Raw genomic sequence first — 23,333 nt, forward strand, 5'->3', positions numbered from 1 at the left:
TTATTATTATTATTATTATTATTATTATTATTTGACGACAGTGGTTACAAGGATAGAGTGATTAATAGAGTATGCTCGAATTGACTATAAATATTTATAATTTTAGTATTAAACATATTTTCAAAATTTACAAGGGAAGGGCTCATAAAAGCTATATTTTAAACAAAGTCCCTGAAACCAAACAGATTCCTTCCTGAAATGTAATTAATAATTACTAGAGGGGTCTTTCAATATGATCCACAAAACCCAAAAATGGAAATAAAATTCAAAAATTAAAATTTCTTTCTATTAGAATAAGAACTTGAATTAAAGTGTTACATTAAAACCCCTTTCCTTATTTGGAAAAATCCAAACAAAATTACATTTATTTGCAATTATATCCACAATTTTCCAATAATATCTATTATACCCTTTCTTTTATATACATGTATATCAAAGTTTCAAACTACAAAATCATGCAACATATTTGAGCTTGGGAGCCTGCATTGGAAATCTTGTGTCTCAAGCTCTATAGAACCGATTCTATTGTTACTACTTCCGAATATGCCGAATTCTTCGCCTTCGCAATGCTTCAGCTCCAATGCTAGTGAAACGTCTCCGTCGACTGAGAAGTTACTCGGCTTGATCATGTCGTCGGTAGAACATGGGCCGTAGAGAACTCGCTCGTTGTTGCTGGCTGCTGATTTCGTGTTGTCGTGTAACTTGTCTCCTGACCTGTCCTCGGAGAAGAGTGAGTTGTTGTTCCATGGTGGTTTGGATGTGTTTTCTGGTGAGGATTTGATGTCCATGTTCGTGTCTCCAAACTCTTCTTTGTACATCTCTTCGACCATCGGTTTCCATAGTCGAACACGGGCGTTTATGAACCAGTTTGCAACCTAAACGAACCGAATTGAAGGTGTTAAGAGTTTGTACAAATAGAGGGTGCGAAAAATCGAGTTTTAGGTCCAGGATTGAAGACATTACTTGGTTTCGAGTCAGGCCAGTTTGTCTTGCTAGCTTAAGTTTCTCTGAATCTTTGGGATATCTGTGACAGTAGCCAAAACAAATGGAACAGTAAGGCCTCGGTAAACATGTTGAGAATATGTACTAATAATAGTTAAGAGTGCATACGGATGGAGGAAGTGTTCAAACAGCCAAGCACGAAGTATCGACACGGAGCTTTCCGGGAGTCCTCGTTGAGGCCTCCAACTATGTGACGTGACGCCGAGCTGCTGAAGGGTTCTCTGTTGCCTGAGCTGCTGATCGACAAAGCGGAGACGAGGAATGCCCTCTTGGCCAGAATGTGAAGCATCTTGCTCCCCTAAGGTTCTTCTTGTGGTCTTAATCTGTGCATTGATCGCATCTCGCAGGCGTCGAAAGTGGCACGAAATAGTCCAGTGTGCAAGTGCAGTGTAGAACTCTGCAGCCCCACGGCCTGCTACCAGGTCGAAAGACGACACTAAGAACTGCTCTTGTTGGTAATATTGCTTGTATCTTCGATCGACCTGCAAAATGTTTGATCGAACCATGTGGGAAACACACTAACCAAACAACATGTATAGAAAAACAACCAAACAGCTAATGAAACAACAATAGCAACTTAAACAATGTCAGCAAGTTTTTATAGGAACAACAGGAAAGATCATCATGAACAGATGCAACAAAAATGAAACACAAACACTGATGCTAGAACATCAAGAACCTGTTGGCTTACCTCACCCAACAAGGACAACAGCTTCGAGTTTTTGTTCTTCAAGTCCTGTCGTTCGGCAGGCGATAAATCACTGGACAAATTCACGAGCGACGAATTCACTAGCAACGAATCCGTCGCATCGGAACACATCTCCCCAGTCAGATCATTAGAACCTTTGAGTTTCTTAGACTTCAGCTCCTTCAAAGCATCCCCAATGCTAACCACTTCATCAAGCAACTGCTGTGCAGCTTCAACGTATATCGAATTCGAAACCAAATTTGCAGCAGCAACCGACATATACATACCATTTTTCGCATCAGACATACACAGTTTCGGATTCGACCTTTGCTCAAAGATCGAAGGAGGTGCACAGATAAATGAAGAAGGCAAGGCACGGGTCTGATATTGGGAAGGAAATGAAGGCAATGAAACAACAGAAGGTGAGTGTGTGGAAAGGCTAAGTGAAACACCCTGACATTGAAAATTTGAGTGATCTAAAATTCCCACGACCGGTGGAATGAAACCCATTTCACCATTACTTCTATCTCCCACAGATTCAACATAATTTGAAGAAACCCCAGAAAAAATCTCAGAGTAATCACCGCAAGAAGGGTCTTGATGATTCATAAACATCATAAAATTCCCAGAACAGAGCAGCTGTTCTTGGCAAGAAGAACCAAGTTTTTGGTCACCCAACGTGGACTCTCTTGGATTGCTTAAACTAGGAAAATATGTCATCTGAATGAAAAACAGCTCTTAATCTTCCAAGAATCATAGCCCAGCAAACCAACAGAGACTGATCAAACAAACAAGAGATTCAAAAGAAAAACACATGAAACTGATGAAGCAACAAAAGAAGCAAGAGAATCAAAAAGTTCCCAAACAAAAGAAACAAACAAAACCCACTTTCATAAAGAAGTTCATCAGTAGATTCTCAATCAAAGAATCAAAGTTACAGAACACAAAAGAAATGATGCGATTGTAGGGAAGAAACAAGAATTAAGAAGACCCAGATTCCCAAAATGGAGAAAAATCACTAATCCCAAGAGGATTTAAGAAACCCCATTAATATAATCAATGAATAATAATCACGAAACCCCCAAATAAAGACGAAGAACACAGCTTCTTCACTTCTTCTTTCTTCCTCATAATTGGAACAACGACTCCAACACCAACTCGACAAAAAAGCAATAAATTATTAAGAACACATTAAAGAAAAGGAGTATATATTAACGAGAAGCGCAGCACCAACAACTAAGAAATATTTTACAGGTTAAAAGTAAGGGAAGAAGTCATCGTCAATCCCAATCATTCAATGCCTTCTCTCACGTGTGAAAAAAGCTACATACAGAAAGAAAAACAAATAAAAGCCTTAAAACAAAAGGAACAACAAGAAGAAGATGGTGGCGGCGATGCATCGCGATGGTGGTTGGTTGCTTAACCACCAGTTGATAGACCTAAAACCCATTACTTAACCCTTCTTTTGAAGCATAAATTCGTCACCAACCAACCCCTCGCTGTTTCTCTCTCTTTTGGTTAGGAGAATAACAGGGGAAAAGCATCTAATCAAGAACAATGAACCCATGAATCGAATCAATGGGGGAAATGTTTCGGGAGTGGGCGGCATTTGAAAAGGGCTAATTAGCTGCTACACGATCGGAAGATTGCGTGAAAAACAATAACAGGGGATTTCGATAACGTTTTGAAAAATCTGCGGTTCCTTCTTCTGATGGTTAAGCATTTGAGATCGATGGTTGAAGCGTCGGTTTCGGGAGAAGGCAGATCTTGTAAAGAAATCCTTGGAAATCCATGCATGTTCTTCTGGAATCTGGATTTCAAGGAAATTTCATAGCAACAGCCAACAATTGGAGTTTAATTCTTAATGAATTCTGTGAATCGTTTCAAATTTCTACACATTTCAAATGAATTCTGTTCTGAAAAATACATCTCTGCTCGCACTGAGAGTCCGCATGTTTCTATATAATTAAAATATTTTCAATTTTAAAAATTTATTATTTTATTTTCATTTACACCAAAATATAAATTAATTGCTTGTTTTTGTTTTCAATCTTTCTCGATAGCAAGTTAAATAAAGAATTTTTAAATTATTTTTCGTATTTAAAAATTCAAATTTAAAATTTATTTTTAAAACTTGGTTTAAAATGTGAGTGTATTAGTTTAGCTTTAGTTTAGTTAATTAGTTAATTTTGTTAACTAATTTATGATTAGTATTTAAGATTTAATTACACTTTCTAATGTTTTTTTTTTCCATAATTAGATTTAATATTTAAAACTTTTCATCAATAAAAAAATATTATTATAGGTGTTATGACATTAATAATTTATTTTCTTTTTTCTTTGTTTAACTATAATGGATTGGGGCACGGTGTAGAACGTTGTCCTTGATGAAGAGTGCACCTATTACACTGTGTTACTCGACACTCCCATTGTAGTACCTCGTGCCCAAAATTCAGCATCTAACGGTCCTAACAATCTCATGCGATAAGATCCATAGGGAATATTATCAATATATTGAAAATGTGCCGTTATTCACTTTTAAAAACCGTCTTAACTAACTTTTAATTTCATCCAATTAAATTTTAAATTTAAATATTTAAAAAATAAAAATAAAAATCTCTAAAATCAATAATTTTAATAAAATTAAATTTGGCTAAAAAAAAACTAATTCTAAAAAAGGAAAATTGCAATACTTTATAAAAAAATATAAAGGTAAATATTAATAAATAAATAAAAATGATCCCGTCCATTTTTTTCAAAGTTGGGCTTCTTTTATGGGCTGGGCTTAGGAAAGAAATTATGGATCACACCAACTAAATAATATCTTTAAAAATTCCATAAATAAAATTTGGAAAAAAAAAATTATAACTCTAGATTTTTATCTCCACTTATTTTTAAACCCTAAGTAAAAAAAAAATAAAAAAGATAAAATAATTATTCTTACCAACGGTAAAATTGAATCATAAATACAAACAAAGTTAATGGTCGAGAAAAGGAACGGAGGAGATTTTGGGTCAAAGTCGAAATTCAAATGGTCGCCATCATAAGGGACACACATCCTACATGTCCCGTTCATCTTATATTTGTTCAATGGATTCAACCTCCTTTGAACCTAATTCGAAAAGAAATAGACGAAAACATTACGATGGTCACATACATACCCTTATTGCTATATTTGGTTCGTCTATGATAATTTAAGCATTAAAGTCTATGTGGCAATCATCACCATTTACAGGTTACGATTTTCTCCCTTCAAAATGATATTTTTAATAGTATTTATATTAATAGGTTACGTAGCATGGAATTAATTGAAAATTTCTTTTCATATTTGCTTGTTAGTCCTTCCAATCTCATGGATTACATATTGTTGCCCAACTTCCCAAATTCAAACCCTTATCTATTATTTGTCTCTTTCCTAATTTTTAAATATTACCATACCATTAATTCTCGATATTATGAACTAAAAATTAATAAAATAATTCTCGATATTGGCCTTTTTGGATTATTTTTTCAATTAACAATATCTTTCCAAATAATTTAATGTCTTCAATACTGTCGTTTTTCTTTCATTCAATAAATTATTTTATAACTAAAATAATAAATTTTATAATATGCTCAAAATTTTAGTAAAATTAAAAAAAATCAATTTTCGATTGAACTATAGAGTTAAAAATATAATAGTTATATTAAATTAAGTTAAGGCATGAAATTCTTGTCACACTAAATAAATTTATTATTAGAACATTTATTATACAAATTTAATTAGTCTAAATTCAGTGAACGAAAATGACCTTTACTGTTGGCCATAAAATTTTGGGCAATTATAAATATTGAAAATTGCCACGTCAAAATTACAGCTAATTGACACCTCAGTAAGTCTTTTTTTTTTTTTTTTATAACAATAATAATAATTGAATTATCCATTATTTATTTTCGCAATTAATTTCAGTCACAAAAAAACACGTGGTTGGAGCAAGAGGTCTTACAGAAATAAGCATCCATTTATTGTAGGTTAAGTTTAACTTCTAATTTTTAAAATTTTAAATGCGACTTAGAGTAATTTACTCCATTACAGATTACTCTACATGCTCAGTGAGCCTATAAAGTTATGGAATTTCAACCAGATTGAGTAACATTTATAGCAAGACCTAGGAGAGTATCTAAAGCACGTAAAGACTGTTCTAGAAGTTTTGTGAGCACCTCTAAACTTTCAATTAAATTTGGTAGGGTTTATAGCAAGACTCGAGAGAGTATTTAAAACACGTAAAGACTATTCTAGAAGTTCCATGAGCTCCAACTTCAAGCCCACACAGAGTTACAGAGCTTCAACGAGATTTGGTAGAGTGTATATTAGGACCTGAGAGAGTATCTAAAACATGTAGAGGCGGTTCTAAAAGCTCAATGAATTCCAACCGCATGCCAGTACAAGTCTATAAAAAAAAAAAAAAAAAAAGTTTCTTTCTCCGATTCAAATACAAGACAATTTTTTAAAATATCTGTTACATCGGATTATATAAACCCGAATCTTTCCAAAATCATGAATCAAAATGAATCTAAAACCTAGAAGAAAAAACAAAATTGATTGGATACGGTAGGAAGTGAAGTGAAGTTAGGGTTTTGTTTATATTTGAAAATAAAATAAAATAAAATAAAATAAAGTTATGGATATATTATGATTGGTAGAGTGAAATAACCTCTTTGGCTTGGCCTTATTATGAATTTCAATGCAATGTCTTATCATATCCACTATTATTCTTTTGTTTTTTTCTTTTAAAAAATTGTATTTATAGACTATATATTATTTTTAATCCTTTTATTTATTTTGAATTTACTCAATTGTCGGGCATCTGGATATTTTTAATTTATTAAATTAGTTCAGCATGTGGATATTAAAAAAAATGGTCCTATTGCTTTACCTAACAAAATATAATATTACAAAAATAGTTATATAATTTTTTTCAAATAAATTATTAATTAAGCTTAATCGAGCTCTTTAGTATCTAACATAGTCCAACATTGTCTTATAGTTAATTGTCATATGGACACTTACCATACCATTGGTGTACACAGCTTTAGGTGTAAAACAAATCCAAAAGCTATATAGTAGATACTAGAACAACAATAAAAGCATTTTGGATAACTTTTGGAAAACTCGGTATTTAAAATCGTTTATTTTTTACCAAGCTCGATGAAAAAAATGCTCGATTCAATGTAAAAAGAATAATAATAAAAAAAGAACTTTCAAACTTGCTTTCCAATCGACACAATATATAGAAATTCACAGTTCAAAAAATTTACTTTAAGTATATAGCGGCGATTTCCATCCAATAAAATAAGAAAGTAAGTATATACAGCTAGAGTTGAACCGAGAGATAAAAGATTATTCACTCTACCAAATATTTGTTAGATTTAGGTCAACTCGGTAAGTTTATGTAATGAACCTGAAACCCAAATCAAATGTATTGGGGTTCAAAAAATTAACTCGATCCGTTCGGATTGTCGGCTTTAATATACACCCCGAGTCTCTAGTGTGTGGTATAGTATAATAAATAATATTGTTTGTATTAGCTGAGATCCGAGTCAGCAACGTGTCATATCCACAGCTGGGTTCCACGTGAGCAAAATAAGATACGTGGCACAATGTATAATATCAAGGAGTTCTATATAAACCCTCCCGCCTTTCCCCGTTTTACTCTGTCCATTATCATTTTCTTCATTTCTTTCTCCACCTTTTCTCTTCTTTCTTCCTCGTTGGCCCCAAAACCCTAGAAAAATCCCTCTCTCGTCTTCGATTCTCAATGAAGGAAACTGGAGAAAATCCTCTGCATCTCAAATCGCTAAACCACATCTCGCTTCTGTGTAGATCAATGGAAGAATCAATTGATTTTTACCAGAATGTTCTAGGTTTTTTCCCCATTCGCAGGCCTGGATCCTTCAATTTCGATGGCGCTTGGTAAAATTTCTTCAACTTAATACTTCAGAACCGAACTGAATCCATGAATCGTTCTCTCGTTTTGTTTTTGTTCTGTGATGATGATTTTGGTTTTGAACTGGCGGATTTTAGGCTGTATGGTTTCGGCATTGGAATCCATCTCTTGCAATCGGAAGAACCGGATAATTTGCCGAAAAAGGGCGCGATTAATCCCAAGGACAATCATATATCGTTTCAGGTAAAAATTTAGGAAGTAATTGATCAACATTAGTCCTGTTTCAATTGGTTAGAAAAAATATACACACACATTGAGAAATTAAATGAAATGTGATTGTGATTGTGAGTGTTCTATGTCTGTTGGATGAACAGTGCGAGAGCATGGGGGCAGTGGAGAAGAAGTTGAAGGATATGGGAATTAATTACGTGCAGGCGTTAGTAGAGGAAGGAGGAATACACGTGGATCAGCTATTTTTCCACGATCCAGATGGTTTCATGATCGAGATTTGCAATTGTGATAATCTACCGGTGATTCCATTGGGTGATGGCATGTCACGATCCTGCTCCCAGCTCAATCTTCAGATAATGCAGCAGAAGCAGCAGATACACCAGATGGTGTAACACTACAACTGAAGAAGAAGAAGAAGAAGAAGAAGGGATAATGATAATAATGATTGAATCCATGGAAAATAAATAATTCTTCTTTGACGACATGTCGCTTGTTGTTGTTGTTGTGGGTATTTTTCTCTGTTTTTAGGCATTTGTTGTTTAAATGGGCCTGTGATATTTATATTTTATATGTTAGAAGTATTTATTGTTGTTGTTAGGCATTTTATGATCATAGTACAACTATTTCACCTACTAAAAATTATGGCCCATAATTTACCAACAAAAAAAACATGTGTAACAATCGTTAAAACAAAATTTTCCACCGACAAAATTCGATAATAATATCCCACGCCATTAATTTCAAATCCATCCAAACCTTAATTCCTCCGTGAAAAATCTCGAGTTACAATCATGAGACTAATAGTTGTGTGTATAGTTGGATGTATGAAAAAGATAGTGAATTTTGTATTTAAGAGTAGATACACATATGTTGATTTTAAAAAGGTAGCTCGATCGTATAACATGTGTTAAAGATGGTACTCTTCAATAATATATTCCAAATTTGACACTTTGGAAAAAATAACTTTAAAATGATTGATATTTTCATTCGCGAGAGAAACTTGTGGCTTAGCTCAAAAGTGGGTTGCTCATTTATTTCTATATATGAACGACCATCAATCCAATCAACTTATTCAAATCAGACAAAAATATTAATACAAAAAATAGCAAAATTATTTGTAATAATTGGTAACCACCATACACAATTCAACATAATGAAGAGTTGATCTCTAATCGTCTTAATGAAAGGTTCAGCAGTTTTATTATCGTCCTCCGTCCTCTCCAACTTCCTCCTCTATCTGCCGCAACTCTGCCGAATCAACGGCGGCGATGGCAGTGTCTGCCGCTTGTACTTACCGCCGGCAGAAAAGTCTGAATCAAAGCCTTTTTTCATCATATACATTTCGTCGTTAAAAAAAAAAAAGAAAGAAAAGTCATATTTATAGGGAAAACGAATTTAATTAAAGTAATAAGCAAGCGAGTAAGGGCGGCGGCCAAAATCAAAGGTGGCAAAAAAAATATAAGAAATAACTACCAACAAAATAAAAATAAAACACATCCTTTAATATACTTTCTTAAAAAACGGATGAAAGAATTGAATAAAATTAATTGCTGCACTAAACAAAAGTAAAGAAATAAAATATTATTTTTATTTATTTAAGGATTTTAAAAGCATAGGATCCGAATGAAATGAAACTGCCCGTTTGTCTGCCGTTGATGACCAAGAAGCCCAAATATTTGACGTTCAAAACACAGTTTTTTCCGATGTTTGAAATCATTAATGCTGAAGCTATAGCTTGGCTTTAGCTTATAGCAGTTGGAATGCCTACATATTTGGATAACATTCAAATCCTTTTTTTTTTTTTTTTTTTACCATTCAATGTTGAATACTTCCATTTTATTTTAAAAAGTTTCATTAATAACATTCAAATCCTTTTTTTTTTTTTTTACCATTCAATGTTGAATACTTCCATTTTATTTTAAAAAGTTTCATTAATAACATTCAAATCCTTTTTTTTTTTTTTTACCATTCAATGTTGAATACTTCCATTTTATTTTAAAAAGTTTCATTAATAACATTCAAATCCTTTTTTTTTTTTTTTACCATTCAAGTCATCTAGCTCGACCTTACTTCTACTCTAGGCCAAAGTCTCTTGTAAGTAACGTTGCATTTCATTGTCATCTCAATTTCCAATAATACGACCATGCATCGTGATGTCTTCCTATGTCTTAGGACAGTTTGATCATCTTGGCTTGCTTGGACACATTTGTTGGAAACTAACCCAGGTGTCAATCATCTCATCAGAACATCTTGAACATCCATTCATTTGGATTCTCATCAAACATTGGACTCTCTCGTGGCCATGCTAAACCATGTATGACATCCATTTCGGATAATGGATGCATAATCTAACCTCCGACACATGGCTTGTAGTGCAATATTGGAACACTTGTGTCGTCCGATACTGTCCTTGAAAGACCATTTTCAAAGGAAATCAATTGCCCATGTTGTAACACACGTATGTACCACAGGGTAGCTCGCTTAGACCACAGGGTTCAGAGGTGATGAAGAGCTGATATCATGCATCCCCTCAGTACACATCATTATGGTGAGTGGTCATACAACCTTGTACAGTGTTCGTCAAGTATCTGATTGACACAAAATTTGGTGAGCTTTCATCTTTATATAAATGTACTTAATTCTAGAATCGTACGTTGAATCTCATATTGAAACCCCAACTTTTGAGGTCATGGCTTAAAGCTTTACTCAGCCCTCTTCGAGCTTGTCTACACTCTTGTCGCCTCATTCTCTCAAGCCTTACATATTCCTCTGCTTACACTTCTAGTGTCACGTGACCAGATAAACTCCACTTGAGGGTCGCCCCTGGTCTATCTTACTTGTGGAGTCACAACCTACTTTCTTCCAGTAAAATTGTGATACAATGCACCCAAATAAGTAAGGAACAAAATCAATGGAGGTTAATGCTACAAAACTAGATGAATAGAGATTAAACAAACATCTCACATCCAAAAGATGCCCCACATGGGTGTTCTCCAAAACCCCGAACACTTGAAAAGTGTATATCTCACCTTACAAAATTTCTCAATAAAGTTTCTCCTAAATGTCACTCCAACTAATACAAAATTACACTTAAACTTAATACACCTCAACTATTCTAGACAATCCTTTATATAGGTGTAGAAGCATTAATGTCATACATGAATCAAGATGGAAGAAGAACAAAAAAGGATTATAAAACCTTATGAACCAAATAAATGTCAATGAATCTATTATTCACGACAACTTACAACAAACTTGACTAGTTTCATCTCCCTTTGCTCCAAAATCGCCAAAATAAAGAACTATTTTTGATCTCAATCGAGTTATGTTAATGGGAATCGAAGATTAAGCTCGCCAAAATAGTAAATACCAACATGGGTATTGGATAGAGCCACAATTGTTTCAATTGCTTTGGATCAAGGTTTATACAGCTAATTGGATTGTATTTTGAATGTAATTGATATCTTCAAGTGCTTCATATTGGTTGGACTAAGAATTAAATAGTTATTTCCATTCTAAAATACAACATTTAATAATTAATGATTCTACGTTACGTTTTGGGTTAGTCTAAATGATAATTATGAAGGGTGAGATTAATGTGATGAACAATCATTAATGCTTTTTATGGTCAATTAATTATCATTTTGTATTCAATTTTGATTCATATATTCTTAATTAACTTTATTGTAACAAAAAGTGGGGAAATAGATTTTTAATGAGCATACTCTTATTAAACTCTCAATTTAAATGCAACAAATTATTCAACAAAAATTAATATTATTAGTAAATTAATTTATAAATATAATTCAAATTATTTGACTTTATGAATTAAAAACAAAAAACAAATTTTTAAGGATTTTTTTTATATAAAAACTCCCAAAAGAAATCAAACATATTTACATCAATTTCTTCCAAAATTTCTGAAAATATTAAACCAAATTTCACAACGTATTCAAATTAAAAAAAAAAAAAAACATAATTCCCTTTCAATCCTCAAAACCTACCGTGATCGGCGCTTACCGGCCGCCGTCGTCCTCTGTTTCTTGCCCCCCGAGTTCCGGAAAGCGCTGCAGATTCCACAAGCCGAGATTCTGGGCGACGGCGGTTCCACCGCCGCCGCCGCCGTATCTTTACTCCGGAACCCCCGTGCTTCGCCGCGGTTTGATCGGGTCCGGTCAACCGTCTTGATTGGCGGAATATTTCTTCCGGTGTTCAGTTCTTCCGCGGCGGTGCTGGATTCTGCGTCGTTTTGGGGCGCCTTGATTAGCTCCTCTGATATGAATTTATCGTCCCAAATAAGACCGGAAGAACCCTGGCGGCGGAAGGATACAACGGATCTCTGCAGACCAGCCATGGGCGCCCCTTTCTCTCTCCTCTGTTTCTTGGTTCTCTGGCTCTAAAGTCTAAAACGGCTTATCTGAAGATGAGGAGGAGGATATGAAGGGGATTGATTAGCTTTGGTAAACTAATCAACTTTGTCAACATATTTATTTTAAACATTTTAATACGTCAATTATTGATGCTTCCGCAATCACGAAAATAAAAAACCATTTTAATTAAATTTTAAGTAATTATGTTATTATTAATTTTTTCGACTTCGACCGAGTACAATTTTGAGTTTCCGTTCCTTCATCTGGCTTATGTTCTTTATGTAGCATTCAGACCGAATGACTCATATAAAATTACTTACTCTAGAGATAATATGGAAAAGACTAAATTGTTTCAAAGAGAGGAGTACAGGTTGTTCACACTTCATTTGATGGTCAGAGGCAAATTGAAAGCTAAACAATGGTAATTCTAAGGATTCCGGAGAAAAAAAATAGAGATGTCATATGTGAAAGTATGGACGTAAAAAAAAAAAAACACTCACTCAAATAAGGTTTATAATCCAATCTAAACTTTATTTTTTAATTATTTAAAAAGAATTTGCTTTTTATTATATTACCTTAATAATTAAAATTTCATTAAAAAAATGGATTAAAATTTTTATTTATTTTTTATTATTTAAGTAATTAATATTAATGAAAAAAATGATTTTTTTAATTTTTTTTTAATGTTAGAGAATCTTATAATTGCAAATGGTCAAAAATGAGATGTTATCTCCTAATTGGAATGATTGCAACAAAATTATCACAATAATATTTAAGTTTTAATAGAGAAGCTTTTATATATTTTTTAAATATAAATTTAAAAATGAGACTTTTTTTTTAGTTTAAATTACCAACAATGATTTAAATCCTCAATCTCGAAAAAGAAAAATAAAAAAACCTTAATGTCTTAACCTTTAAGCTAAAGTCTTACATCTTTTTCTCGTTTCTATTAAACATAAAATAAACCCATTTAATTAATTAATCAAAATATTTAGAAGAAAAATAATAATAAATAATACTATTCTAAATTAGAATTTAATATTAAAATATAATATTTGAATAAATCAGCTATAAATTTAATTTTGTCAATATTGAAACATATATGTATTTAAGCTTTATAATATCAGAATATATATATATATATTTGGAGAAAATATGTTTCAATTTTATTATAAAAAATTAATTAACTTAAAAAACAGTTTTTTTCTCTCTCTCTTATTAACTTTCATGAAATCAATTAATTTATAATTAAAATTAAAACTGAAACACCAAATTATAATTTGTTACAAGTTGAAGGACTTAATTGTTAGGTAAATAACATGGGCCAATCCAGTAGGTAAGCCCGACCCGGCCCGATTTGAGTCAAAATGAGGACACATCAGCACAATTTCCCGCCAGTTCGTCTGTTGAATTGATATTTAGGAAAAGAAAAGCGCGAAATCCCTAATTCAGGAGTTGGTTCCGCCAGTTCCAAACCCAGCAGCGCCCGAGATTTCTTCGTTTTCTTCGCCGTCTTCCTCTCTGTTGTTGCTGCACGGCCTCATTCTCTTCCTATCTCCCTTCATTCGCTTAGTTTACTCCTTCAAGTCTGCCCATATCAAATTTTATCTTTCCATCCATTCAACGAACTTCAAAATTAGGAAATTTTGAATTCGATATAATTCTAGATTTCAAATTCATTTCGAGCTGGTTTCGATATCTGTATTTGCGTCGTAATAGCGACTATGTATGGGAGAAAAGCATGTCAGTTGGTGAAAGAGCTAGCAAGCGGCGAGAAAGGACAGCTAGCACAGTTCAATGTAAGTCCACATGCTCGTTTTTTTGATGTGTACGAACTGAGGTTGTTGGTCAGCTAGTATTGTGCTTGCATTTCTGTTTTTTTTTTTTTTTTTTTTATATATTGATTATTCCTATTTGCATTAGTAGGAGATCTTGGTCAGTTTTGCACTGAGTTTGGAATCAAGAAAGTTCAACAAATGATTTTAGCTTTTTTTGTTTTTTTATTTTAAATTTTGTTTGGAATGACAGATCTATAAGAGTATTGTTAATTTTTGTGTTTAAATGTTTGATGGAGTGAAAAGGAAAACATTATTAGTATGGGTTTGTAATCTTGAATTATGAATAGAACATTAAAATTTCAAAATTATAAGTAATCCTGCAAAATCACATCATTCAAGGAAGTTATTTTGGTGATAACAGATATCATAATTCGTTTGAAATTCGCAAGGATTTGAATTCGATCAAAATTTTAGACAATGAAATATTTGCGCTCCTCGAGAGATGTTTAATTTCCGTTCACTTTAGCTTTTAATACTTCTACAACAGATGAATTTTGGTTATTTGCACTAATGCTTAGTTTGTTTGAAGTGATTGTTATACTTTTGGTGCAAATTGATCAAACAGCAGAGGCAATATTGACTCGTTAATTTTTTATTATATGTGCGTGTGTGTACCGTGAACTACACGATTTCTGTTGAGTTCTTAAATGTGCGCTGTTTTTGGATATACATTGTGAATGGTGATGGCTTATAGCTGAGCACTTTCGGTAATAAGTAAATGACTTTAAAAGAAATTATGGCTGCTTGTGATTGCAGTTCTCTGTCTCACAAATCACCGTGGTCAGTGTCCTGATGTCAAGCTATATACTCTGTTTTTTACTTTTCTATCTTTTCTTTCCCTTTCAGTTTTAGAAAATTCATATCATATCTAATACTTTGCCATTTTGCTTTCTTCTTGTCTCTGTGCTTCTTCAGAGCGACCTGTTTGAACAGGTTATTTCAGAATGCCAGCAACATCATCTTGAGCTTCAATCCTTGTTGAGGTTACAATATTCTACCTTTTCATTCACATAATTCATTAATGGATATGATATTTAGTTTTAAGTAGTAGCTGATCTGTTTCTGGTTTGTCCATAGTAGTTGAACTGTTTGGTAGCATAATCGAATGTAATTAAACTGCTTCTAAATTTGGTTAATAGTAGTTCAGTTATATATGGTTAAGGAGAGCAGTACTGAGAAATGGTAGATGTTCACATTTCCTTGATTAGATGTTTTATCATGGATATCGCTGATGGTCTCGTATCGCCACCTTGTTTCTTTTATCCAAACTCTTTCCACCCTGGCCTCCTTATATTGTATGAAAGCTTCAATAACAGAAATCAGCTCAAGGCTTCATTTCTTGACAATAGCACTTGGGAACTTTATCCGATGAACCAGTGGCCTTGGTTGGGAATAGAACTATAACATATGAACTTAAGGTAATTTAAACTTTTTAATAAGTTTATAGTTTGTGAAATCTCTATCCATTTCCCTAGGAAATCCACATCCAATGGTTTCAATCTGCATACCAGGAACTATCCTGTTAGTTCACTAATCACTATAGTCCAGGACTTACTGTGGTATATTTTTTAATCATTGCATTCAAGACTGTCCCTCCAAGATCGAACTGCACATGTAGAAAGAAATCTACACATGGATGAAACAAGACATTTTCTATATCTTTCAAGTACTGAAGTATGCAAGGAGTTTTTTTTCATCCCAATCCTAATCATTATGCTCTCATCTGGTTGATGGTGAGAAAATTCTACCTCTTGTTATGTCCCTCAAATAGTAACCAAATGCTAAAAGCTGACCAGCCATGTATTCACTGTCACTCTGGTTGTGAGTGCGCCCAAACCGTTGAATTCTCCTGATATTCTCCATTCTAATTACTCCTCAATTTATGCGAGTATAGAGCGAAAGTGGCATATATATGCATTCAATTATTGGTTTAGATTCATTGGCAATCATATAATGAAACGACAGTATTTCAGGATGACTAAATGTAGCTCATATGATAATCTGAAATAGGAAAATCCAGGATGAAGGATTGGATCTACAGACGACTAAGAATGAAGATCATTTTGGTGCACTCGTTCACCACTTAGCATTAGTTCGCAATAAACGCTGCCTCATGGCCTATGTGTAAGTGTAATATTGGGAGATAACTTTGAGGAACTGGCTTCTTACCTTGTTTGCTGGATTGAGATAATTTTGTAATATTTGCCAATCAAATGTCGTTGTACATGAACAAACAGGTACAATCGAGCTGAAACTATAAGAAGTTTGATATGGAAGATAGTAGGATCTATGCTTCCACCTGAAATACAGGAGAAGCTCAGCAACTCAGAGGAAGAGTATTTTAAGAAGCATTCTGCTCGTCTAAAAGAATACATGTCGAAAATGGAGTTGGATTTGACTGTGGTAATTTCAGACGCCACTCAATGACACTTTACAATAACACACAATGTTTTTGTAGGATAACTTTTTAGATATACGCTTCCAACTCAAATTCCTCGGACTAAAATCTTCAAGTATATCGTTGGCAGGATATGGTGCCTCCGAAGGATCCATATATCCAAGTGAGGGTACTCGATGATATCGGTGAAGGAATAGTACTGAGTGATGATAAAACAGCAAATTTTGCACTTCATTCCATACATTTTCTTAAACGTACTGATGCTGAGCAATACATCTCACGGGTAGGAATCCCTGTAAACTTTGGTAATTCTTATTATTGCTTGCTTAAATGTCTTCTTAACTCCTATTCTTTGAAGAACAGGGGTTAATGGAGGAGCTTAGAGGCTGATTGTTACACTGAAGATGGAGCTTAGTTGGAGATATTTTTGGAAACCTGAAAAAGGGGAAGAGCCAAATGAGAAAAAGTGAGGAAAGAAGTGAAAGTGTGAGGTGTTACACATGCCTGTCTAAGGCGTGTTGCCCATGACCGCGTATCCGTTGCATGCCAAACCCCTTGTGTTGTATCACTCTATTGCTTTCCTTTACCACTGTTATGATGTGTAGCTTCTTTTTTGTATTTTTTAAGTGTAAGACGTTATGTCTACGCCTGGTAGACCTGAAATATCTTAAAATGTACTATAGAAGTATGCGGCTAGTTGTCAAATCTTCTTATTCAAATTATATGCTATCTAAGTCGTTGCAGTGACTTTTTCGCTTATAACCTATAATATTGCTTTCGAACTTTTCTTTTTAATTTTACTTTCAAACTCTTTGCCTTCCTTCGTTGTCTAAAATCTTTCTTCTCATCAGGAGTATAAAGTTTGATTATACATTGTCGGGTCGTAAGTGACGCAAGAGGAGATGTGATTGTGATTAAAGTATTATATTTGAAGATAGATGTCTATTAAATAACTTATTTAGGTGTGTTCAGCCCACCAACTTGGACTTGGATTGTGTGGGCTAAACTATCTGACTTCTTATTCTGCCCTTACATTTCTCAACACAAAAGATTAATATCAGTCAATCTTACTTTCCATTGGATCTATACATATATTGAGAAACTTTTTCTCTCTCTTCTTTCTATACCTTTCACTCACTCCTTCCCATGTTAATAACAAATATTTCAATACAAAAAATTATAAAATGTTTATTTATTATTATTATTTTTTTAAGTTTCTGTTATATATATATATATATATATTGTTTTTTTTTATTTTTTATTTGTAGAATTATCCATTTTTCATTGACAAAGAAATGTATTTTAAAATTCTAAGTAGTCTTACAAAATGTGACCATTTTGAAAAAAAAAAAAAAGAACAAAATAATTTTATAGCAAAATCACATACGTCTTGTTGTTAATATGAATTTAGCTCATCCAACAAATATTTTGTACTAAATTTACTTCTAAAATCATTGAACTAAAGAAAACGTAGATTTGTGGTCTGTCAAACAATGTATTAATGATGATTAATGTAGGAAATTTGAAAATGTTTTGCCAACATGAAAGCAACAAGTTCAGCTTCTTCCCCTTGTAAAGCGAAATTATAGATAATTTCAGCTTTATATTGGCACACGTGGCATGCTTTCATTCTTGGTGCTATAAATCTATGTAGCCTCCTTTAAAAAATTGTATCCTAAAACTGAAAAATCTTCTCCAAACATGAAAGAAAATGGTAGAAGCATCGGCTTTTAAAATGGTGATCAATGCTTAAAGGAAATGGAACACTAAATTCCATATTATGTCACTCCTCAATTCTAATATGTTGCAGGCTAAAGATAGAGTCATAGTCTATTACCATTCATAACTATAACTATTATCAGTCATTTCAATGGTTGGCTAAAATCCTTCATGAACGAAACAATTTTCATTTAGACATAAGACTTCAAATCTTCATACTTCTACTTCTATTTCCATCTCTGTCAGTTTGAGAGATGCAATACCATATAGCTATATTCCAGAGTTATGAGTGAAAAAAAGAAAAAAAATCATATTCTTGTTAAGAACACTTCTATTTTCCTATATTCATTTAAATGTCAAAATGCACTTAGGGAGTCCTAGAAGAACCTTTATGTTCTCAGGCACTTGTGAGAATTGGAAGACAGCCCCAGTAGTATTTGGTCAAATCTTTGTACTGCAAGTCATGCAGAATACTCAATTCTCAAGCCAGTCAGCGTAGATGCCAATCAACTTCTTCTTATGCTCCTTTGATTTAAAGAGTTGCTTCATTCTTGATGATCCTTTATTCTTACCGTCGGTTCCAATTCCTCTGCTGCACCTTAATCCAGCTGCGGCAGCAGCTTTAGTTGTTGCAGAGGCTCCACCTACTCTGCCACGTTCTGATGGACTGCACGACTCGAGCTTCTGTAATTCTATTTTCCCCCAAAAACAAAGAAGACAAGGGCAATATCAATGCATGTAGTTTGGCAATAACCAGGTTTTGATTTCATGAACACGTCAATCACCATTTATAAATGAGTATATCCACATGGTGACATTGCATCTTACAGTGTTCATTTATATGTATGGTTAAGTAATCAACGTTTAATGTTTTCATGTTCTGAGGAACAATATCTAACCTATGCTTAAAAAGGTCTCAAAGTCTATATAGCCCACCATTTTCATCATGCAAATAGAACCCCTTCCCCCTACAAAAGATAATCACCCAACAAAAAGGCTAATGTTAAGGCATATATTCTTTACCAAGCGGTCAAACATTCGAATCTCTCACCTTGTAATTAGAACTCAAAAGGAAAGAGGATTCATTTGAACCAAGCCAGGTTATTTGGCCCCAAAACTTCAAGGAAGTAATTTATGAAACAACTTGCATGGAAAAGAAAATGGCACAAGAAAACAGATAAAATCATACATGCTGAGACATTCTTTCTTTCTCGAAAACATATGACATGGTACTGGAAACGAAAGAGTACAAGATTAATAGACTAAAAGGCTGTAAATACCTGCTTCTCCATGAGCGAAGCGACAAACCTCCCCATATGAGCAATGACCAGTTGTCTGCCAGAGGTAACAGAGCCTTGTTTTGCAACTTACAGGCACTGGAATCTCACTGCGGGCAACAATTTTCGTTTGTACTTTTGATCTGACTTCTTCAAATTGATCAAACATACTTTTTCGATCCATAACATGACCAGAAGCTACTGCTCTAACCTCATGGTTCTGGCTGGAGTAGCCAAAATCTTTAGTGTTCTCAGGAATTTTATGAAGGAAACGACACTGATCACCATATGCACATTTCCCCCTACGTTGGAATTGTCTGCAAACTTTCATTTCAGTCGCCATTCCAGTCCGACTGTTAACAATCGGACACTCTGGTAATCGATTTTCATGGAATTCAATTCCTCGCCAAGAAGGTAACCATCCCCGAGTATGATCATTAGAAGCAAGTGCATATCTCCACTCCAACTCATTGTCATGTAATCCAATGTTCACATTGTTCCATTGTGGAATCTCAAAATTTGAAGGCATTACCCTACTCGGTACAACTTCCGACATCGTAGGCTGATAAAATGATGGGAATCGACCAATACTATATCGAGGAGGCCATGGAGGGGGACGCAATGGCGGCCAAACGCCACGAGCCTCATGGTCTGAAGGAGTAACTTGGTGAAAAGGATAAGGATCACTCATTTCAAGGGCCAAACCATCCAATTTCAAGTTTCAAATTCTTTTAAGTGATAAAAACAGTAGGTTCTAAGCAACATTTCTTTTCCAAAAGTAAAAATAGAAAAATCGCTTAAATCTCTGTACATTGTCTAAATCTTCAAATCGCAAGCGAATAAAAATTGACACATGCAGCTAAAGTTGAGGAGTCCAAATTTGGTGCAAAAGAATGGAAAACTCAGAGAGATACCTGATGAAGAACTGTCCAAAACTTCGAGAAGAGACACCAAGCCCTAAGTCCACAAGTTTTGAGAAATGGATGAAATTTGAAATGGCAAATGATACATCCAATTAATTGACAGGTATAAGAGACATTTGTACAATATTTACAGAGTTAAACCCTAGGTGTTGATCGGAAACCACAGCGGAGAAGATGAAAGGCCTCCGCCGTGAGATTCAACGACGGATTCCCATCACAATCGGAAGTAACTGCTTCGATTTTGAGTATGTCGCTTCGCCTTCCGACTCGTTTCACGGTCTAATGTATGAAATGTCTGGAGTCTCTTATTATATAAGACCTCCATTCTTTCCTTAATTTTCCTTCTTCTAAATAGTAATTTAAAAAAATAAAAAATAAAAATAAGTAATTTAAAAATTATTAACCATCCCCACTTACTTAAAATAAGTAATATATTTTCTATTTTTCTTATAAATTAAATATTTAAATTTGTGTGTTATATTTATGGTTCATTTGGGTTAAATTAATAAAAATGTCCCTAAAACTTTTAAAAATTCCCATTATACCCTTAAACTATAAAATATATTTATTATTAGTTTAGAAGGAAAATCATTAATACTTCATTTTAAAAAACACTTTTAAACTTTGTTTCAAAAATACCCTTAAACGTTAAAAAGTTTCATTGGTATCCTTCAATTATTTTAAAAAGTTCAAAAGTACACATACCGTCACTACTACGATTAAAAAAAATACAAATAAAATTTTAAAAGTAGTATCAACACTCTCTTAAATACAGAGGAGAAAACACCTCATATATTATATTCCAACATTTTAATTTTACTTTGAGAAGTTTATGGGTATTTTTTATTTTTAAAGTTAAATGTATTTTTTAAGTTTTAATTTTTTTTTTTAAAATGTATAGAGTTTATGTCGTATCTAATTATAGTTTTTTTTTGTTTAATTATCTACTTAATTATTTTTTTTAATAAAAGTAAAAGCAGTAGTTTCTTAAGAATCTTTATCTAAGATAAATTAAAATTACTTTTTAAAAGCACTTTTAAGTAGTAATATAAATAATTATCAAATCAAACCAGTTATGATAAAAAAAAAAAAAAAAACTCAATTTATATTATCTTATTTATCAATTTAAGTGTCCTACAATAAAATTTCATTAGCAGAGAACAAGCACTTTTTAACCGAAAAAGGAGCTTAATTGCTGCATAAAATTTACTAAGAAAAGCAAAAACGCAACTCAATATCACTATAACTCGAGAGATTACAATCAAAATGATACGAACCAAACTATGTATTATTATATCCGAAGAAAAATATAGAAAATTTTGATGAAAATATTTCAGAAGAACGGGTCTCTGGGAGCATTGCATCGAAAACACTCCATTCTACTTGCAAAGTTATGTACGTTGCACCCTGACCTGTAATGACCCATCAACACAATTAATTAATTATTATTTCGTGGTTAAAAATGTGTGTTTGATAGCGGATTTAGAAATTATTATAAATTATAATATATTATACCTTTTAAATAGATGGAAAAAAATATTAACTATTATTCAAAAAAAAAAAAAAAAAAGGGTAAAAAAGAAATGACCTGGAACAAATCCAGTCACCAGACTTCCAAGAAGACCCACCACGTGAGCCATTGGTTCCAAATCCAAAGCTCCTCGATCCACGTGGCGCCACATCAGAATCAAACCCACCTCTGGCAGCCGTCGCTGCTGACTCATCCTTAAACGCGCCGCATACGAAGCAGCTCGACCGGTTCGCAAAGTTGTGGGTTCCACAGTTGGCAACGCCGCAGTACCAGTCTCCAGGACGGACGTCGGAGCCCGGGGAGGCAACTCCACCGTACGAGGAGGAGGAGGAGGAGGAGGAGGAGGAGGAGGAAATGCTTCTTCCTCTACTTCCGCCGCCAAAGACCCCAAGGTCAGCCAGGAATCTGGATTCGCCACAGCGTTGACAGCACTCCCGCCGTTGGAAGTTGAGATGCTGGCATGATCTGCAGTTCCAATCCCCCGGCCTGTTCATTTCTCCGGCAACCTTCAAATTCCCACCATTTATACCAAATCATTAAAAAAAAAAAAAAGAAAAAAAAAAGGGGAACAGAACGAAGCAGGGATTCTTACGGCGGTGCTAAGTGAAGCAGAGGGAGGCGAGTGATGGAAGAAGGAAATGGAGGGGGTGGTTTATATAGCCGAAAATAAATGAAGATATATAATAAAAACAATAATTTGGTAAAGAAATTAAAGCATATAATAATAATAATAATAATAATAATAATAATTCCAACTGTGGATTTCAAAAGAATTTTGAGCCAAACTGCTTTATTGATTTACGGCCTTGCTTGCTTGCATGCATGCAATGGAAATCCCTTTTGAAATGATTCTATTTAGTTTCCTTTGTGGAAATCACCAAACTTTAATGCTCAATTCATTGACCACATCATGAAACCTCTTTTTACTCCATTATAAATTTTATAATTTATCTAACAAAAATATCTCTTCCCCTAAACCCTTTGATAATTTTTGGACAATATCATACCATTGTGGATAGAAGCCTCGTTCTAATGACAGGTCACATACATATGGTATGGTAAAAAATAGTTAAAAGTTTATTGAATTATATTTAGAGTGGAGGAGGACTTATAGGATTAAATAGTGTAATTAAAGTATGAAAAAGCATATAGGAAGAGATAAGGAAGAGTTAGCTGAGTCCAAACTCCAAAGCTAAGCTGAAGGGGACATCCTCCCGACATTGGAATGTCCCACCCCAAAAGGGAAAGAGAATAATGTGGTAACCTATTCGCAGTACAAATATTCTCCCACCTTTTTTTTTTTATTTTTATTTTATTTTACAAAACTATTATTAATTAAAAACCCAAAGGAAACTCATAATAATAATAATAATAATCTCAAAAGCATTTCATTTTGACCATGCTTCTTCGTAGCCCATTTGCAGCAAAG

General features: G+C 33.6%; 6 protein-coding genes across 6 annotated transcripts; 2 read left to right on the top strand and 4 right to left on the bottom strand.

Annotated features, from left to right (window-relative positions):
* Positions 1-306: 306 nt before the first annotated feature.
* On the bottom strand, positions 307-3,606 carry LOC111494608 (BEL1-like homeodomain protein 7). Its single transcript, XM_023144583.1, has 4 exons — positions 1,694-3,606; positions 1,111-1,484; positions 964-1,024; positions 307-875 (listed from the first exon to the last, which is right to left on the bottom strand). The coding sequence occupies exons 1-4, from the start codon at positions 2,408-2,410 to the stop codon at positions 441-443; spliced, it is 1,587 nt and encodes a 528-aa protein (XP_023000351.1). The 5' UTR covers positions 2,411-3,606; the 3' UTR covers positions 307-440.
* A 3,781-nt stretch (positions 3,607-7,387) lies between these two features.
* On the top strand, positions 7,388-8,491 carry LOC111494660 (metallothiol transferase FosB-like). Its single transcript, XM_023144633.1, has 3 exons — positions 7,388-7,643; positions 7,755-7,860; positions 7,992-8,491. The coding sequence occupies exons 1-3, from the start codon at positions 7,489-7,491 to the stop codon at positions 8,238-8,240; spliced, it is 510 nt and encodes a 169-aa protein (XP_023000401.1). The 5' UTR covers positions 7,388-7,488; the 3' UTR covers positions 8,241-8,491.
* A 3,258-nt stretch (positions 8,492-11,749) lies between these two features.
* On the bottom strand, positions 11,750-12,202 carry LOC111494889 (MAPK kinase substrate protein At1g80180-like). The gene is made up of 2 exons (XM_023144873.1): positions 11,853-12,202; positions 11,750-11,768 (listed from the first exon to the last, which is right to left on the bottom strand). Exons 1-2 carry the CDS (start codon positions 12,200-12,202, stop codon positions 11,750-11,752), a joined length of 369 nt encoding a protein of 122 aa, XP_023000641.1.
* Positions 12,203-13,663: 1,461 nt separating this feature from the next.
* Positions 13,664-17,154, top strand: LOC111494653 (probable DNA replication complex GINS protein PSF1). Its single transcript, XM_023144627.1, has 6 exons — positions 13,664-14,017; positions 14,972-15,039; positions 16,067-16,180; positions 16,294-16,459; positions 16,585-16,737; positions 16,818-17,154. The coding sequence occupies exons 1-6, from the start codon at positions 13,943-13,945 to the stop codon at positions 16,842-16,844; spliced, it is 603 nt and encodes a 200-aa protein (XP_023000395.1). The 5' UTR covers positions 13,664-13,942; the 3' UTR covers positions 16,845-17,154.
* Positions 17,155-18,328: 1,174 nt separating this feature from the next.
* Positions 18,329-20,662, bottom strand: LOC111494633 (zinc finger CCCH domain-containing protein 39-like). The gene is made up of 2 exons (XM_023144610.1): positions 19,454-20,662; positions 18,329-18,865 (listed from the first exon to the last, which is right to left on the bottom strand). Exons 1-2 carry the CDS (start codon positions 20,139-20,141, stop codon positions 18,648-18,650), a joined length of 906 nt encoding a protein of 301 aa, XP_023000378.1. The 5' UTR covers positions 20,142-20,662; the 3' UTR covers positions 18,329-18,647.
* A 908-nt stretch (positions 20,663-21,570) lies between these two features.
* LOC111494659 (uncharacterized RNA-binding protein C17H9.04c-like) lies at positions 21,571-22,606 on the bottom strand. The gene is made up of 3 exons (XM_023144632.1): positions 22,497-22,606; positions 21,962-22,410; positions 21,571-21,785 (listed from the first exon to the last, which is right to left on the bottom strand). Exons 2-3 carry the CDS (start codon positions 22,396-22,398, stop codon positions 21,707-21,709), a joined length of 516 nt encoding a protein of 171 aa, XP_023000400.1. The 5' UTR covers positions 22,399-22,410; positions 22,497-22,606; the 3' UTR covers positions 21,571-21,706.
* Between the last annotated feature and the right edge of the window lie 727 nt (positions 22,607-23,333).

Source organism: Cucurbita maxima, unplaced genomic scaffold, assembly GCF_002738345.1.
Source record: "Cucurbita maxima cultivar Rimu unplaced genomic scaffold, Cmax_1.0 Cma_Scf00020, whole genome shotgun sequence".
NCBI lineage: Eukaryota > Viridiplantae > Streptophyta > Magnoliopsida > Cucurbitales > Cucurbitaceae > Cucurbita > Cucurbita maxima.

What these genes read in the sequence shown, in the direction of transcription:
- LOC111494608 (XM_023144583.1), bottom strand. Translation starts at nt 2,410, where the DNA reads ATGACATATTTTCCTAGTTTAAGCAATCCAAGAGAGTCCACGTTGGGT. An exon ending in TTTGAACACTTCCTCCATCC is followed by an intron (nt 1,025 to 1,110) that starts GTATGCACTCTT and finishes CTACTGTCACAG; the next exon opens with ATATCCCAAAGATTCAGAGA. An exon ending in CTGGCCTGACTCGAAACCAA is followed by an intron (nt 876 to 963) that starts GTAATGTCTTCA and finishes CGGTTCGTTTAG; the next exon opens with GTTGCAAACTGGTTCATAAA.
- LOC111494660 (XM_023144633.1), top strand. Translation starts at nt 7,489, where the DNA reads ATGAAGGAAACTGGAGAAAATCCTCTGCATCTCAAATCGCTAAACCAC. An exon ending in TTCAATTTCGATGGCGCTTG is followed by an intron (nt 7,644 to 7,754) that starts GTAAAATTTCTT and finishes GGCGGATTTTAG; the next exon opens with GCTGTATGGTTTCGGCATTG. An exon ending in ACAATCATATATCGTTTCAG is followed by an intron (nt 7,861 to 7,991) that starts GTAAAAATTTAG and finishes TTGGATGAACAG; the next exon opens with TGCGAGAGCATGGGGGCAGT.
- LOC111494889 (XM_023144873.1), bottom strand. Translation starts at nt 12,202, where the DNA reads ATGGCTGGTCTGCAGAGATCCGTTGTATCCTTCCGCCGCCAGGGTTCT.
- LOC111494653 (XM_023144627.1), top strand. Translation starts at nt 13,943, where the DNA reads ATGTATGGGAGAAAAGCATGTCAGTTGGTGAAAGAGCTAGCAAGCGGC. An exon ending in CGCTGCCTCATGGCCTATGT is followed by an intron (nt 16,181 to 16,293) that starts GTAAGTGTAATA and finishes ATGAACAAACAG; the next exon opens with GTACAATCGAGCTGAAACTA. An exon ending in TGGAGTTGGATTTGACTGTG is followed by an intron (nt 16,460 to 16,584) that starts GTAATTTCAGAC and finishes TATCGTTGGCAG; the next exon opens with GATATGGTGCCTCCGAAGGA.
- LOC111494633 (XM_023144610.1), bottom strand. Translation starts at nt 20,141, where the DNA reads ATGAGTGATCCTTATCCTTTTCACCAAGTTACTCCTTCAGACCATGAG. An exon ending in CTTCGCTCATGGAGAAGCAG is followed by an intron (nt 18,866 to 19,453) that starts GTATTTACAGCC and finishes GGGGGAAAATAG; the next exon opens with AATTACAGAAGCTCGAGTCG.
- LOC111494659 (XM_023144632.1), bottom strand. Translation starts at nt 22,398, where the DNA reads ATGAACAGGCCGGGGGATTGGAACTGCAGATCATGCCAGCATCTCAAC. An exon ending in GGTGACTGGATTTGTTCCAG is followed by an intron (nt 21,786 to 21,961) that starts GTCATTTCTTTT and finishes GGGTCATTACAG; the next exon opens with GTCAGGGTGCAACGTACATA.